Source organism: Electrophorus electricus, chromosome 12 (genome assembly GCF_041902795.1).
Source record: "Electrophorus electricus isolate QZ-2024a chromosome 12, ASM4190279v1, whole genome shotgun sequence".
NCBI lineage: Eukaryota > Metazoa > Chordata > Actinopteri > Gymnotiformes > Gymnotidae > Electrophorus > Electrophorus electricus.
This window is the reverse complement of record NC_137508.1, coordinates 29,277,667-29,295,155: the sequence shown is the minus strand read 5'-3', so window position 1 is coordinate 29,295,155 and position 17,489 is coordinate 29,277,667. Positions and strand designations below refer to the sequence as shown.

General features: G+C 39.0%; 1 protein-coding gene across 1 annotated transcript in view; it reads right to left on the bottom strand.

Annotated features, from left to right (window-relative positions):
• frem3 (Fras1 related extracellular matrix 3) overlaps positions 1–13,956 on the bottom strand; it is a 33,890-nt gene extending 19,934 nt beyond the window's left edge. The window contains exons 1-2 of the mRNA XM_027031429.3: positions 8,718–13,956; positions 8,522–8,611 (exon numbers count right to left, since the gene is read on the bottom strand). Coding sequence (XP_026887230.3) covers positions 8,522–8,611; positions 8,718–13,746 — 5,119 coding nt within the window. The 5' untranslated portion in view covers positions 13,747–13,956. The remainder of the gene's footprint in view (positions 1–8,521; positions 8,612–8,717) is intronic.
• Between the last annotated feature and the right edge of the window lie 3,533 nt (positions 13,957–17,489).

Here is a 17,489-nt window from a genome sequence, read left to right as displayed (position 1 = left end):
GAAGGAGACAAAGTAGTTCGATACAGTGATGAAAACGTGATGTTGTACTCCTCTGCAATGTTTGGGGGGAGTGGCTGAAGATACAGGGTGGTATTTTAACTACTCATCTTTAAGTACAGTGTGATGCAAAAGTAGTTTTTCGAAACAACACCTCAGTCCTAGAAACAAATCTAAAAAATGGAGATTCACAACCTTTTAAATTAGGGCGAAATTTGAGTGGATTAGAAAGTGGATTAGAAACAACATTTTTAACATATAAGGGTCTTAATGCAGACTTGACATGGTATGATCAGTCTAACTGAAGTAGAACCTTAATGATCCTTAATGACTTTGAATGACTTTGATCCTTTACCCCATTACACCCTTAAGCACTGCTTCCTGGTGACTCACATAATTCCCAAAAAGCAGAAAATCATTATTCATTTTAGGGGCATTCCCCTTGATGGAGGCTGTTGTGAGGATCGTAAGGCTGGACTATCTCAAGGCTTATATGCTGTGGAAGATGTCCAAAAGTCTTATTTCATATCTTTGGATTTTCAGCAGGGAGGAACAGTGGATTCACTAACAGAAACATGGCAATAATAATGTCTAGTGCAGTCAACTTGACTTCTCAAGGCAGCCTTGCAAGTATGATGACCTAGATAGGTTGGTGTCAGACTGCTTGGACAAATGTCTCATGCCTCATAGAAAAACAGTGTTCCAAGCACTTGCCAGTTACGACCTGCTGCACAGTGTTGTGTGGAATCAGGCTACTCCAGGCATCTTTGAGATAAAAACATGGTGGCTGGGCAAATAAACTCTGGGTATCTGTTACCCAACAAAAGGCACATCCACATGCAGTGTAGACAATCAACCAGCGTTCTGTTTAACTCTGCTTTCTGAGTTCTGAGATGGCATAACTCAGGGTGTTCAGCTATGTGACTTTAAAGAAAGAGGATTTGAGTATGGATAGAGGATAGATGAATAGAATAGGGTCTACTTCCTGACACCTTCATCAAAAAACACAGCCATAGAGTTTACAGAGATAAAACAAGCAATAATGGTATTCACCACGGTTGGAAAAAAACACAACACTGCCATGATATGTAGAAGTGGACTTTCTGCAGAATGAATTTCAATGGGAGAAAAGCCACCTCCCTCTGCTCTCTGTATGGCAGGAGAGTTTTATCCTTGAGCCAGCTCAGGTGTCCAACAGTTCTAGCTAAAAATACAGGGAAACATTTATCATGAGTGTGTTTGCCTGCTCGGCATTCCCTTAGCATGGTGTAGTGTGCTGAGCATGTAGCATTCAATGAGCTATAGAGACTGGCATACAAGAGCACCCACGGAACTGGGTGTGTTTGACTTAAGCGCTAAGATGAGTGTGAATAATGTGCACCTTTTAGCACCTCTGAATATAAGAGATGCAAGTCAAATGGTAGTAAATAACACATCATCTAACTGGATATGTTCCATGTTGAATGATATGCTCAAACTCTCGAGTCCAGCTTCACTGGCATCTCAAAAGGGAACATGTATGTATATAATATCACTATAAGAAATATCATTATATCTAAGCATTGGAGGAAAATTTAGCTCCAGTCAGAGCCAAATGTTTTCAGAATTCCTCCTACAGTACAATACCACAGTACAATTAAGCAGGAGCTTCTGGAAAAAAAGAAAAAGAAAAAAAAACTGGGCAGCCTGCCAAATTTGAATTGATATTGAGGTTAGCGAGCATGTTCCACAGTGTTATCAAATGAATGTTGCTAGGAAAAAAAGCTGCCTTTCAGGCCAGCATCCGGCCATCAGCCACACTAACCCTGTCACATTCCTGTGGCTCTAAAGAAAGACACTTTGTTTGCAAAATTATAGAACATAGAGCCACTTCTACATGAGACAATATTTCTCTGTACCATAAAAATGGGTGCGTAATCGTAGCTACACTATAGAAATACACCATGAAAATTCTCTTAATTAATCCATCGAATCAAAAATTACATTTTTTGAAAGAAGATGGAGTAAACTATGGGGAAAAAGATCAGTTATGCTATCTGCTATAGGCTTATAAATGAGGAGTATGACTTGCCAGGATTCTTTGAATGATGTTAATATCTGCTCTATAATTAAACATTTAGCGCTTGATCTGTGAGGTGTTAAAAAAAGAGTTGGATTACCAGTGTGGATATAAAAATCAGAGCTACTGAAAAATTACATAGCCATATCTTCAGCTAACTGACAATATATAAAAATACACATACACAAAATACGCACGTGTACATTATGATGTAAAGAAAAATTGATTGGTCAGTAATTCTCTTGGATTTTATCTCAATATTTACTCAAGGGAATAAATAGTTCTAAACTTTATACAGTTCCAGCTTTATAAAAAATCAGTTCTTCCAACGTTAGGTCACTAAATGGCTTTCAACATGATGTAATATCCATGTGATTTTAGCTGTGAGAGGTAGCACTATCTTTTGTTACTAAACAGCTGTACTGTGCAGCATGGATGACAGGTGGTGTTTCTCTCTAGCTGTGGGTGTTGCCTCTCTCCTGTGACTCTATATCCACATAGGCAGTGGGAACATTTGGGAAGGCCTACTCTTTCTTCTCAATTATTCTCACAATGCACACACTCCCTGTGTTTTTTAGGATACTAAGACATGGAGACTGACAGCTGTATCGTCACTCCCCTCCTCTCCCCTCCCCATTTCTCTTCTTCCCTTGTCTCCACATCCCCATCTCACTTTCTCCTTTTGTTTCTGCAAAGAAGCAGCCACAAGAGAAAACAGCCGGCACAGTCTGGGTGGGCTAAGACCCACAGTCATGGGACACTCTCCTCTTTTGCACAGTTAACAGGAGATTTGCATCATGGATAAACAATGCACCAATGTTCACCAATGGCTGCTCAAGATTTCTGATTTAGTGTTTTTGTTTTGGAGCATAAGATCGTCTCACTGTGTCACTCCAGTGTATGCTGTATAAAAAATATGAAGGCTTTACTGGGTCATGGGAACAATAAAATCCCCTTCCCATCATGGTTCAATAACTCACTGAGACACTGGTAGTTTCAGTGAATGCACGCAGGAGTCTTCAGGGGCTCCCGAGGTATTTACGAGTGCAATAACATGCAGAAAGAATGCAAGCAATGGTCCATCTCCCAGGACCGATGCCACACTGGCCCTTAATAAAAAATCTACAGGAATCGAAGTCAGAATGGCTAACTTTACAACTAGAATTTACAATGGGTGATAACTGTGGCAGGTCAGATCGCCTGCTCTGAACTGAAAACAATCATTCTTGTAGAATTAATGTTTTACAAGTACTACACCTAAAACTGTAGCAACATTGAGCTGTTCAATAGAGTTAGAGTTCTCATTTCTCAGATATCCTTAAATGACCTGGGAGATATTTGGCCACATGTGCTGTGTTGTGACATTAATTTAGCCCTGCTAATTTAGCCCTGCCATAATTAATGCCCTTTGAGAAAGATTTGCCAAGATTATAGAGATGTAAGAGTTATAGTTAGAGTTATAGTTAGTGTTAGAGTCAGTGGGCTGCTTTAGTCATACTCCATCTGTTGTAATTATAAACAGTCTACATTGACCTTTTGGTAGTAGAGATTTCCAGATTGTCCACTAGCAGTGACCTCTTAGCTGGTCTGTTGGGAACAGGGGAGTCACTGCTCTGAGGGGTTAACATATAACTTCTGTACTATGATGTAAGGGTAAACAAGTGTGTCTGTATAAGTATATCCACTCAGAGTGACAAGGAGAGCGATTATACCATTCCTTCATTTCGCATTCTATTTATACTAATTTATAGTCATTTATATGCATCACAGCAGGTCCATGTTAGGTATTCCACACAGGGGTCCCTATTTCAGAATAACTGAAGGCAATATACACAGAACACACTGAAAACGCAGTATATACAGTAAGTATGCTAATATACCAATTCCCTACTATTTAGGTAGATTATCAAGCTTGATTTATCCAGCTTCACTTTGCTTTTAACCTTAAAATTGTCCATAACTGTCTAACACTACCATGAGCTGTATCAAATGTACATAAGCGAGATTTGATCTTCAGGCCTTGGGGTGATGAATGATGGGGTGACAGGGCAGCTGCTCTCCACCTTAACACCATCCACCCGAGGCGTCACCGTTTAACTGATATCACCACATAGGCCTTGAGGGTCTCGGTGGAAATGGGCAAAGTGGCCTAGATGTTTCCAGTTCATGATCCAAAATGTCAAAATGAACGCTGAGGTAGTAGGAAAGTGTAAGAAGGACAAGTGGTGAGAGAATGAAGGAAACAGAGATATACAGCACTGACAGACAAACACACACACAAACACACACCCACTCAGAGAGAGAGAGAGAGAGAGAGAGAGAGAGAGAGAGAGAGAGAGAGAGAGAGAGAGAGAGAGGGAGGTGCCTAACAGACATCTGGTCACAGGAACAGCCTTGCCATATGTGGGAGATTAGAATAGCCTCAAACATACATCCAAGCCATACATCTTGTACCTCACTGCACTCACAAAAAATCCATCAATCTATGAAGGGACACATGAGACTGCAGTGTTGTGCTCAGTAAACCCTCTGGATTCTGTTGACAAGACTGACAGGTTGGATGACACAAGGCAGCTAGACAGCTGGCACTTTGGGACAGGAAAGTCCCAGTTGAGGGCATCCTACTGGTGTGTGTCATACTCAAACACCATCAATTTTCCTTGGGTTACTATGGTTAATGCAATATGAATAAACATACAGATTTTCTATATTGGCTTTGTGTTCTATTTCCAATGCCAAACCTGGGCCAATGCTGTATCACACCCAATTGAATATATGAAGTTAAATCATATATACTAGAGCAGGTCCACTACAACGAGCATTGTGGGGCAACTCTGTGAGTTTTGGAACAAACTCTCTAAATGGTAACATACATTTTAAATAACAGTGTAAACATTATAAAACTGTGTATACTGATGATAACCACTGACTGCTTTTCTCCTCTTACTGAAGGATAATTGGTCTTTAATCCGAGGCAAAGCCCCAGAATTATGAGCACATCTAGAACTGGGATTGGTTTGGAACAGAGAAAGCATTGAAAAGAGATTGGTAGGCAGATCAACTACACTACACTTCTCACACACACACACACACACACACACACACACACACACACACACACACACACACACACACACACACACACATACACATACCCATGACCTGTCTGCTGAGTCTCTCAACCCATAGACCAGGTTAAAGTGGTTGGAGGGAATGTATGTTTTTATCAAGTGATCAAATGTTTTGACATTTTTTGTTATCTGCCTTTGTTTTGTTATTTTTATGCTTGCTATGTTTCGTTTGCTTTGTTATGTTTATGTTAACATTTGTTATGTTTACTTTTGTTTTGTTATCTGCTTTCACTTGAACAGGATATTTATACTGTGGCATGTCAGAAAACTGTGGCAGGGGCTTCTGGCTTAATCTCAGACCTGACACTACCATTTTGGCAGTCATTTTTACACAGTACTTGGTTCAGTCTCCATTTATAAATGAAAAACAATTTGATTTAAGTTTAAATTGACACAAGGTTGCATTATCTTATCAGAACAGATGTATTCATCTGTCTACCTTACCTATAAATGAAATGATAAGGTCCAGATTTCCCAATATGGATGTGTCAAGCAGCTTGCCAACATGTCCAAAAGTTAATTGTCTGTATCCCACAAAACTATAAAATTAAAGATCACCACCCCATCCCTCATATACATCAGCCTTCCTCAAGGGATCACTGTAATAGGTTAACCTCAATATAGTTAATTATTTATAGGTTTAGCTGTGTTCTTTAATTCCATCTTGTGTTGAACAATATTGGGATGCAGACTGGATGGCTAAGGTTTACCTGTATCAAACATTTAGTTAATCATACCCATATATACTTATACACAAATACTTACTGGTACAAGAGAAGGATTGTACACACACACACACACACACACACACACACACACACACACACACACACACACACACACAGAGAACTATTGATAGCATTCCCTCTTTAGGCAGCTAGCATTGTCAAGTAATCAAATAATTTATGCTGTATTTCTTGCAGTATACAGTCTAGACAAAATATGGACCATGGTTTTGGACATAATTTAACCCTAGTCTGGGACTCTCACAATTTTCATTGTAGAATTTGTACTAACAATGACATTTAGCACTATGAATAGCACTATGCCCCTAGCCATAGATAACTCTGCCTGGCTCCTAAAAGATAGGTCCCTTCAGACTGACAGGGTGCCAGGGAGACTGCATGCCAGTTACAGGGCTACTAGCAGCGTTCCCTTAGAGGGTTAGGGTTAGGGTTAGTTGGCCTTCAGATCCAAGAATGCCATCATTGATGCTACTGAAAGGGAAAGGCCTGCTTTTTTCTAACCTCTAGCCTATGTATGACTTTGCTAAAAATCGCATTTTAATGAATATTCTTTAACTATTGCAAGAAAAAATGTTTTTAAAAGTCTGATGTGAAACATATACATATGCATTATATTATACATGATTAGAAAATAATTAGTATGCCAGTTTATATTTCAAGAAATAGTTTTGACATTTTAAATGCAAAGTAATATACAAGCAATATATTTTAAATGTCTTTCATCCATTTGTGAGAACATTCTCAGTTATTTACTGACCAACAAAGCCCTGTCAACCTGCTCAGACATGTCTACAACACAATAGAGTCTCTCCTTTATCAGCCACTTAATTGCCTCCTTTCAGGTGTGTAAGGTAGAGTAGGGGTTAGGGGTTAGGGTTATGGTTTAGCGTTAGGGTTAGGTAGGGGTGGGAGGTTCAGGCAAGACCTTTGTGTCCAGACACTGTGCTCACACACACTTAGAAGACTTAAATGTGCATGCACGCTCATACACACACACACACACACACACACACACACACACACACACACACTTAAAAATAAGTAAAACACATATACCATGCACACAAGCACATGCACATATACACACAATCCTAAAGCTGGTTCTGATGACTTGTTAGAAATCTCAAATAGAGACAAGAAGTGGAGGAAACACTGTAGGTTCCTTTAGTCTCCCCTTTCAACACAAAAACTTTGTTCTCTTCCTAAATAAACAGACAAAGACAAACACGCAAACACAATAAACATTAATTTCCTTAAAGTGTGAGGCGTAAGAGGTCAGTATTATAATTGTACTTGTTTTAGATCTGTACCGCTTCACATCAGATTTTAAAATGACCACTACTATAATAAAATGCAGGGCATTGACTTTAATGGGAAAGTATTTATATCTGCTGACATTAATTGGTATGGTGTTCCTCTTTGAGGGATGGATCCAGAAGCCAAAGACAACATCTAGAATCAACTCTGTACCTTTCATTATTTGTTAGATATTTTAAAAATGTGAAAAATGTCTCAGGATGCTCAATAAAGTGTAAATATAGCCCAAACATAGCTTTGTGGATTGCATTTCAAAATGCCAGTATGCATGTACCATTTATTGCTGAAGTTAAAATAGCAAACCCTGCCACCTGTTACATCTTGTTACATCTTGTTACTTTGCTCGTTGAATAATCTGTATTCCAAATGTATCAGTAGTAATTAATTAATTAAATAAATAAATAAATAAATAAATTATTAAATAGAGTACAATTAAAGATCTAATGTCAATGATAACCCAACATTTTTTAACTTATGAGGTAATCAAATATTAGGTCAAAATAAACCAGTTCTAAAAGCAATACTTTTCAAATTCTGCAATGGCCAATTTTATCACTAGTTTCATCAATAACTAAAGTGATTGTAGAAATAAAAAACCCTTCAGAACAGTTGTTTGAAGAAAAGGTTCATATGACATGTAACATGACCAAAATGAATTTACAGAATTAAAAATAAATTTAAGGCCTTCGGGTATAGTTTGCCCATGGGGAAACTCAGAAACCATAAATATATGTACTGAACCCACAACCTTATTATAACATTGACTAAAAAATGCACAACATCTTTACAACATAAAAAGTATTACTTTAAATATGATGGATTAACAGAATGGTTTCTAGAATCCATTCTGTGATGGATTCACAGAATGGTTAAAACTTACCCATAATTATTGAATCAAGTAATAAAATAAATAATGAAGACATCAGAAATCAGAAGCATACTGAAATATACTGAATATTAATTTACCATTCTGGTGCTAAAGCGTAATTATTCTAAAATGACTAAGGAGGTTTTCATTCTTGTCATTGTTGGATATGCTACTGCTTTCATACACACACACACAGAAACACACAAATGTACTGTGTCGCTCTGTACTGTTTTAGTTTCTGTCACAAATTAAAGTTCTAAGTCTTTGTAATGTATATATTCTCTTGGCTGATGGTAAAAAAAAGCAAAAACAAACTGGGAGCCATTTAACTGCAATACTAGCATAAGTATAATATAAACCCTTAAATTAACGTGAGAGCCACAAGTAATGAAAAAAGGCTTACCATTGTCTTCTACTGTAAAATAGAAGATATCACTTGTGGCATTGGACCCATTGAGCAAAACATAACAGATCTTCATGTCATCAATATCAGCTGCCAAGAAAACATTTTCACAGTAGTAATGTAGTTAATATTTTTCAGCAAACAAAAACCTTGAATGGAAAGATAGAGTTAGAAATGTTAAGGTATAATGGCTTACCTTGTGAAAAGGTCTTAATACTGTCATTTCCAAGGGCAGTGTTCATAATAAAGCCATGCAGTGGGACCTCAGTCACAGAGTACTTCAAAACTTTATTTGGACTGTCTCTGTCCTCAGCCTTTAGAACTTTGCTGGTAATTAAAAGTCCAAGATGCCCAGTATGAAGAACCCTGAGGGTGGTCACAGCTTTGTTGACAACAATTTGAGGTACACCATTGTCCACTGTGTTGATCTGGATGGTCATCATCTGGGGCTTACGTGTCTCATAGACCGTATCAGGAAACACATAAAAGTCGGTGTGAGTTCCATCGGTAACTGTGAAGGAAAAGCTGTCTTCACTTGTCTCTGTGGCATCATGTTTGTAACTAATGAGATTTTCATTCAGGTCTTGCTTGGTGAATGTTGTAATGGCCTGAGTGCTGTTGAAGAGTAGCTGACCATGAACTGGTACCTGAGTGATCACAAATCTCAGCAGACTGTCTGGAGTGTCACGATCCTCCACAGTCAACTCAAAAGGTGTAATCAGTTTGGTTTCACCCTCTCCCACTAACAGTTTGTTGATAGTCAGGACCGGCTTCTTGTTGTCCACATCAGTGATGGATACGCGGAAAGTGCGGAATACTGGATTGTAGCCATCAGTCACCTCAAACTCAAAGCTGTCCATCTTCACTTCATCATCAGAGGTGTGGATGTAGTAGATTTTGTTGCCAGCCAGTTGTAGTTGGGTAAAGGTGGAGATTGGCACACCAGGTAGGTCAGTGCTCTCTAGATGACCCCTGCTAGGAGCACGCGTGATGCTAAATGTGAGGTATTCATCAGGGCTGTTGATGTCAGTTGTGCTGAGGAGGTCTGTGGTCAAAGTAACTTTGCCCCCCTCTTTGAGGGTCACACCTTTGTTTATGACATCAGGAAAAACAATATCAATGCTGCCAATGGTAATATAGAAGTAGCGATCAATAAGAGGATTGATACCATCTGTGACATCAAACTTTAGAAGATCCCGAATGCCCTCTTGGCCTGTGTGAACATACTGAATCAGCTGTTTGTCAATTTCATCTTGTGTGAAATTCATGCCAATGCTGATGTTGCTAAAAACATCACTACTTTTGATAATTCGCTGGATGTAGCCTTGTCCAGGGCCAAAGCGGACAATGTAAGTGAGCTCTTTATCTTCAGAATCTAGATCAGTGGCTTTGAGGACTTTGTTGCTTATAACTTTGGTTTCTCCAATTTCTACCTCAAGTCCATCATTTATGGCCATTCTTGGAGTCTCATCATCAACAGGAATAACCATTATCAGAACTTTCTCTTCAACACTGTGTTTTCCATCAGTGAGTCTAATTTCAAAACTATCTTCCTTGGTTTCAGAATCATCATGCTCATAAACAATATTAGATGCCTCTTTGATCTGTTCCAGAGAAAACTTCACCACAGGGACAGTCCCACTGCTCAACTGCCGGACAATGTTGCCATGTTTGGGGTTCTTAATTATCTCAAACTCTAGTTTGTCCCCTGGAATATCTGCATCTCCAGCATTCAAGATGGGAGTGTCTATAACTAAGCTCATGCCCTCCATAACAACAAACTCACGGATGAAAATATCTGGCTTCTCGTCATTGGCTGGGATGATGACAATGGGGAAAAAGTGCTTCGCTGAGAAATTGATACCATCAGAACAGCGGAACGTGAACCTGTCTTCAACTGGCTCTATGCCTTTATGTATGCTCTGGACATAATAGATGTGCCCATGAATAACATCTTTAATGTTAAAAGCTGTAATGGCAGTGCCTGCTCTTGACTTCTCTGACCCAGGAGCAGGAGAAATATTCTCCACATAGCCAGATGTTGACTGGACTATTATTGTGCAGAGGATATCATCATTATCCGTGTCAGCATCTTCAGTTTGGAGGTGCTCTAGTGTGATGACATTCTTTTCCCCCTCCACTACCACAAACTGCTCCCCAATAGTAACAACAGGAGCAATACTGTCTACAGGAAGGATGGTGACATGAACACGAACGCCTTGGACTTTGTTGCCCCCGACAACCCATTCATCTGACAGGTCAGAGATGGTAAGGTTGAAGGAGTCATATTCCTTTATAGGGCCAATTTCACCACTTGTGTGTGCATAGACAACTACACCATTGATAATGTCTTGTTGAGTAAAATGTTCAGTAGGAGCGCCATTCACCAAGATTGCTCCTAATCTTGGAGGCTCCACAACTATAAAAGTCAGCAGGAGGTCATCTGTATCCTCATCATGACCCTGAATTATGTTGCTGGTGATTTCTGTGGCTCCATTCTCAAGAACATCGATAGTAGCACCCAACAGACCTGCTGGTAGCATGATGGTTGGGGTCTCATCATCAACCGGCTTAATGCTAATCTTAATTATTATAGGCACTTCATGGAAGCCATCACTAACATCAATTTTTATTGCATCACTTAGAGATTCTTCACCACCATGGATGTAGGCCAGTCTGCCACTCTCAATATCTTCCAAAATAAAGGTCTTCCCATTTGACATGTCAATTCCTAAATACTGTAACTGCCCATGTCTGGGAATTTGGGTGACCTTAAAAAATATATTCTCATCCTCCGTGTCCTGATCAGAGGCATTCAGTTCATTCTTGGTTATTACATAGGAATTTCTCTCCAGAACAGTAAAACCAGTGTTTGTGATTACAGGAGGCCTATTGTCAACAGGTTGTAAAAATATAGTAAACAAGCCATCTGCTGAGTTGCCAGCAGTGTCCTCTACAATAAAGGTGAATTGGACAACTTTGGGAGTTATGCCCAGTTCCTGGTCAGGGGGCTTGTATGCTACTTTATGGTGATTTACCTGAGCTTGAGTGAATTCCGTAATGACAATATCAGGGCTTTCAGTAAGTACAATGGCTCCAAGAGGAACTGGGTTGTTTTCATCTGTGTCAGTGGGGGGCTTGATGATGATATATTTGAGATCTCTGTCATCACAGTCCAGGTCTGTGTAATGTAAGAACTTCTTCTTAAAGGACGTCAGTTCATATTCTTTAACTGTCATGTGCAGAGAGGTACCTGGGAACAATGTTGGAGGTAAGTCATCAACTGGATGAATTTTAATGGTGAATGTGTATTCTCCTGACTGGTTTGGGGGGTCATTGTCATCCTGGACTCTGAACACAAATTGATCAAAGACAGTGGTAGTGCTATGGGTTCCTTTGTGGCAGTAAAACAATTTTCCATCCAGAATATCCTGCTGAAACCATTCTGTCACCACCTGTTCAAACATTTCATCTGTCTCACTGAACTTCCAAAAAGAGGCATCTGCAGGGGGCTCCACCTGTCTTAGCAGCAACTCACCAATGGCTGAGTAGGGTTCCTCTAAAATAAACTTAATGGTTGAGTCCTCTGAGTCAATATCGGTTGCACTCAAGATAAATGGTGAGATCTGCATTATTTCATTTTTGAACAAGACAATACCTGTGTTAGCATTTACAATAGGTGGCTCATCATCCATGGGGGCAATTGTAATGGGGAACAGAAATTCCACTTCATTAGTACCATCTGTCATTCTAAATATGATGTTGTCACTATAGGTATCACTTCCATCATGCTGGTATACCACAACGCCAGCATCTAGATCAGCTGGTGTAAAAAATTTTCTGTGAGATCCTAAAACTGTCAGCTCACCATGTTTCAAGCCATCAATTACAGAGATCTTCACATCATCAAGGTTATCTTCATCACTGAGTTCCAAATTCTGAACACTAGACAGTGGCCTGGACTGACCCTCAAACAGCAGCTGGCCTGTGTTCTTGGTTACCACAGGGGCTAAAGTGTTCATTGGCTTTACAACAATCATAAATGCAAATGTATCTGATTCAGCCCCATCAGTATCAACTATCTTAAATTCTATTTGAAAAATCCTCTCTACATCAGAATCTTCAGAGGGTGGCTTATAAGCAATTTTCAGATCTTTGATATCTCTCTGATAAAAGGAGTTGATTGGTAAATTCTGATCATCCGTGCTGATTATGAATCCCTGTTGCTGGCCCAGCGGAGATGTTATGTTAAAGATTAGGTCATCAAAATCTGATTCCACATCCTCAGCTGCCAACATATCAGAAGTGATGGCTGTCATCACAAACTGATCAACTTCCATCATCATCATGGATATAAAGCTAGCCTTCGGAGGTGTGTTTTCGGCACCTTCTTTAATTCTGACCATGATCTGGAAGTGCTCCTGTTGAATAGTATTACCCTCTTTGTCCTGGACTTCCACTAACATTGGTATGTAATCTCGGGTAGGCGATTTAGTAGTGGCTGTGTGCTGATATCTAATGCCTTTTTTGAGAAACTCATCACAGTCGATCATCTGGGCATTCACAGAGTTATCTGAAAGAGTACCATACCTGGGAAGCCCACCTGCACCGACCAGCGTGGTCACTTTGCATGTGGTCACACCATCTTCAAAAGCAAACTCCAGGCCTTTTTTGTCAATAGGGTTGCTTTGGCTATTTAGTTTTTCCACAATGAGAGGCATGTTACGGGTAAGGATCTCTAGCTGCTGGAAGACCACCTCCACTTCTAGCATAAAGGGGATGATCACAGTGTCTGTATGGGAGTCATACCTTAGCTGCAGCTTCACATGGTCTTTGCTGGGACTGCGCGAGCCAAAGTGTGTATATTTAACTTCTTCTGCTCCAAATGCACAGGGGAATTTTTTTGGTGTCAACATCCCAGGTCTCTGGGCCAGTGGATCATTGTCTAGCACTGTGACATGGCAACGATCTCCTGGCTGAACTTCAGTGACAAGGTCATTGATAGGGTCCAGATAGACAGCACGCCCAAAGGGAACTCTAATCCCATTGTTGGCCACCAAGATTGTTTCAGCATTAGGTCCATATTGGCGCCTGAAGAAGAAAGCTGGTTCGAAAGAATCTGCTTGTGCTGTAGAGAAGCAAAAGCCTAATGAACACAATACAAGGACACATTTCAGAAGTCTCTGTGGTGCGCTCAGTCTTGTCCTTTGCAGACAACCAGCCATGTCCACAGCTAGTTGCACTGCAATCCTAAAAGCTGCAATTCAGTCTCCAAGAAATTAAGAAAGACAATCTTGCCTCTTAATTCACTTGGGCCTTGGGTTTCTGCCTTTTCCAGTGGTGTCCCTCTTTCTTTCTGTCTCTCTCCCCCTCTGCACACACTCACTCACACACACAGCACAAGTGCACTGCCCAGCTGAAGCAATGCAGGTAATACTTAACCAGAAAGGGTGACAGAGCAAGACTCCACCCTCAGACCAACCTCTTTCTTGGCTAATTTAAGGCAGAAGATTGGACAGCCCCCTTAGTACTGCATTCCACAACCTTACCCACCCCCATCCCGCCCTTTCCTCTCCTCTTAATGCCTCAGGCAGGGATTTAAAGTTACTTAGTTCATTAGTTACTTTAAAGCACTGTTTATCCAAAATCTCATGCTGAACCAAAATCAATTCTAATGTATCACTTCTATTTATGAGTCTTAAAAATAAAAACAAAAACAAACAAAAAGGTATTCTACAAAAAGATACTTCTTGTAATATTTGCTGCAGGAAGTCATTGTTTAAAGGAATGTTCATTGTTTGTGCCCTTTCATAAAGTAAAGCGTGTGCCAAAACTGAAATAAATATCCTCTAACAATAAGACCAATTAAATTAGCCACCTAAACAGTGATCAGTGTTGTTTAACACCCAAACTATACCCTAACACTAATATTCTTAATTTTATCTCTTGTTCTATTGCTGACTGTTATTATTGACTAGCCATGCAAATTATTAGTTACTGTTAAGACAAAACTAAGTTTACATAATTTAAATGTTATAAATAAATCTACTATTTTTCTACCACTTTGTGTGAATTCTTAACTAGCCTACACCAAAGATACTTTTAAAAGTGAAATCATATTACTAGCAGAAAATTTTGCTTCATTTAAGCATTTGTTCACCAGCCAATTCTCAAGCCAAATCCAGTGCACATGTTGTTTGTTCATGTTCCTTTAGAACTAGCTCAGTTCATGATGGATTAGGTATTAGCTGAATAAGGTAATCAGGACCTCCTTGACTGGGAGTTAAAAAACTGGACTACTATTTTTCACATCTGTGTCCTGGGGCATCATTTAGTGGGAATATATTAACACCAGCAGCTCTGTCAAACAGCAGCTGCAGAGACTGCTGGACAAGAATACTAAGGAGCAGTGGCAGTAAAGATGTTTTCATCTTTCACTTATGTGGTTTTACTGCTTTTATAAAGTTCTTTGCTATGTAATTTAAACCATAGTTCCTAACATGAATATTTCAAGGCAATGACAAATTGATTGTCAGTAATAGTTTATATTTGAATTTCTGTCTTATGTATGGCTTAAATGCAATTTATTTGTCCCAGAAATACAAACATTTTTAGCAAAAACTCATTTGGTGGAATTAGTTTAGTGCTCAGATATAAACTATGTGTGCACAGTTTCAGAGGGTTTAGGAATCAGAGTAACCTAATGTACTCCCGCGCTGCTTAACAAAATGCTTCTCATATCATTTTATTCCTAGAAAGTCCAAATATATCCTTTGGGGTTGCTGTGATGAGTTTTGAATACATGTAGTGCCTGAAGATGGAAATCCCCCATTGCTGTTAGACATTGAGTTTATCCCATAACGTGATACATGATCTCTGGCACCAAATCAAGCACCAAGCATCCAGTGCAAAAGGAAGGAAAACTGTCCATCACTCAGTGCTATAAAGATGGAAGAAAATGCTAGTGAGCATCTTTTAGGAAAATATATGACACACACAATTGCTTCCTTGCATCCTTCTGCTTTGGTGTGACAACACTGACCCAATATGGATTGAGCATGGTGAGAATAAGGATAGAGACTTGAGATTACCTACTAGAGCTGTCTATGGAAACCTCATGGCCACATCTAGATAAAAATACTCTCTTTCCATTTATGGAGCAGTGTTTCAAATGGGCATGGCAAACGATACCTGACCCACCAAAGTATCTAGTTATCTAGTTAAATACTAATATATTTTTGTTTTGATGTATCATATACATATCATATTATATATATATATATATATATATATATATATATATATATATATATATATATATATATATATATATAACATTTTATATTAATAATTCTGATTCTTGTTGTTCTAAACAATGATCAGAGGAACCAAATAAGTTCCATTGTGATCCAGTGATCTTTGGCAAAAGCAAACACCATAAGCTGTCCGGAGAGTAATTCTAAACAATGCAGAGTGCAGAATATAATCATATGATGCCTGCAGCAAATGAGACAGAAATAAGTGGTACTCCATTTACTCTAGTGTATGTTTGGGAGTCCTCCTTACTGTGCTTAGCAACACTTGTGACAAACCCCTGTTAGCATACTCAGAATACCTAGAGTGCCAAAAGGAGCTCAGTTCATCCAATTCTATTTTGTTTCCTTTCTAAAATAACATACAGTGTACTACTTACTAACCCTAACTCTAACCCGACAGTGTATTTATTTGCGACTGGTCAACCATGAGGGCACATATCTTTGCTAAGCCATTTAACTTCAGAAATGAAACATACTATCAGATTTAATATTTAGGGCAGTTATGTTAGGGTAGGAGTAAGGGTCTTGCTCAAGGGCACAATGCATTCGACACAACAAAGACTTCAAGATAAATTCAGCTTTATCTTTTACTGTCTGCTGCTTTATAGTAAATGTACAAATCTTGGGTCAGAATACTAACCCTTCACACTAAAGTAAATGCTGTACACTGTACAAATATTCCAAGAAATGTTTTTAGACTCAATTTCAAACTATTTATAAAAGCATATTGCTGCGTGAGCTGTGAAAAAAGAGTTCCCCTGAATCATTCTTGGCATTCCTATCAATACCTGTAGCCTTATCGCACATGAACATCTCATAACCTTGCATATGACATATCGCTGTGTTGAAGTATGTCTATCTCCAGCTGCAGAGTTGTGGATATGTGTCACTGTTGAACAAGAAGATAAGAGGCAAACTTCAACCTCCACTGGACTCCAGAGCACCACACTGGAGTGTGCTAATACACAACATGTCAATTATGTCAATACTGTCATGGTTGATTGTGGCCATCAACATCCTATGCACGTGTGCATGCTTGTTAAGTTTATTGAAATGTCTGTCATTCTTCATATGTGCATCAGCTCTTTCACCTTCAGGAATTTCAGTCACAATATTCATTTACATTTACATTGTACATTTACATCATTTAGCTGACACTTTTATCAAAAGCAACTTACAAATCTGACTGGATACAACTTTAAGGGCCTTAAGGGCCTTAAGGGTTAAGGGCCTTGCTCAATGTCAATGTCTTACAATTACAATGTTCAATGCCTTACAAATTAAGGGCTACAAGAGAATCAAAAAAACAAGATATTAGTTATGTTAGTTAGCTACGTTAGTGGGGTCTCCGCCGTGCTAAAAGAGGCTGGTACCATAAAATTCTTTGGGTGACTTAAAAATTTTTGTGATCATATCTTGGTTTCAACCTCGTCTGTCCTTCACCTGCACTGAATCATTGCTTATTGTAGGTTAATTAGTAGTCAAAATGTCATCTGAAATGTTATTTATTACAGCATCTGAATTACAGGTAATTTTACTATCACCCAATCACTGAAGAAATTAAATATAAATTCTAATATAATATAATTTTCCAGTTCACAGTCTGCCATGGACTTCTATATGTTGTACATATATACAATCTCCATCTGTCC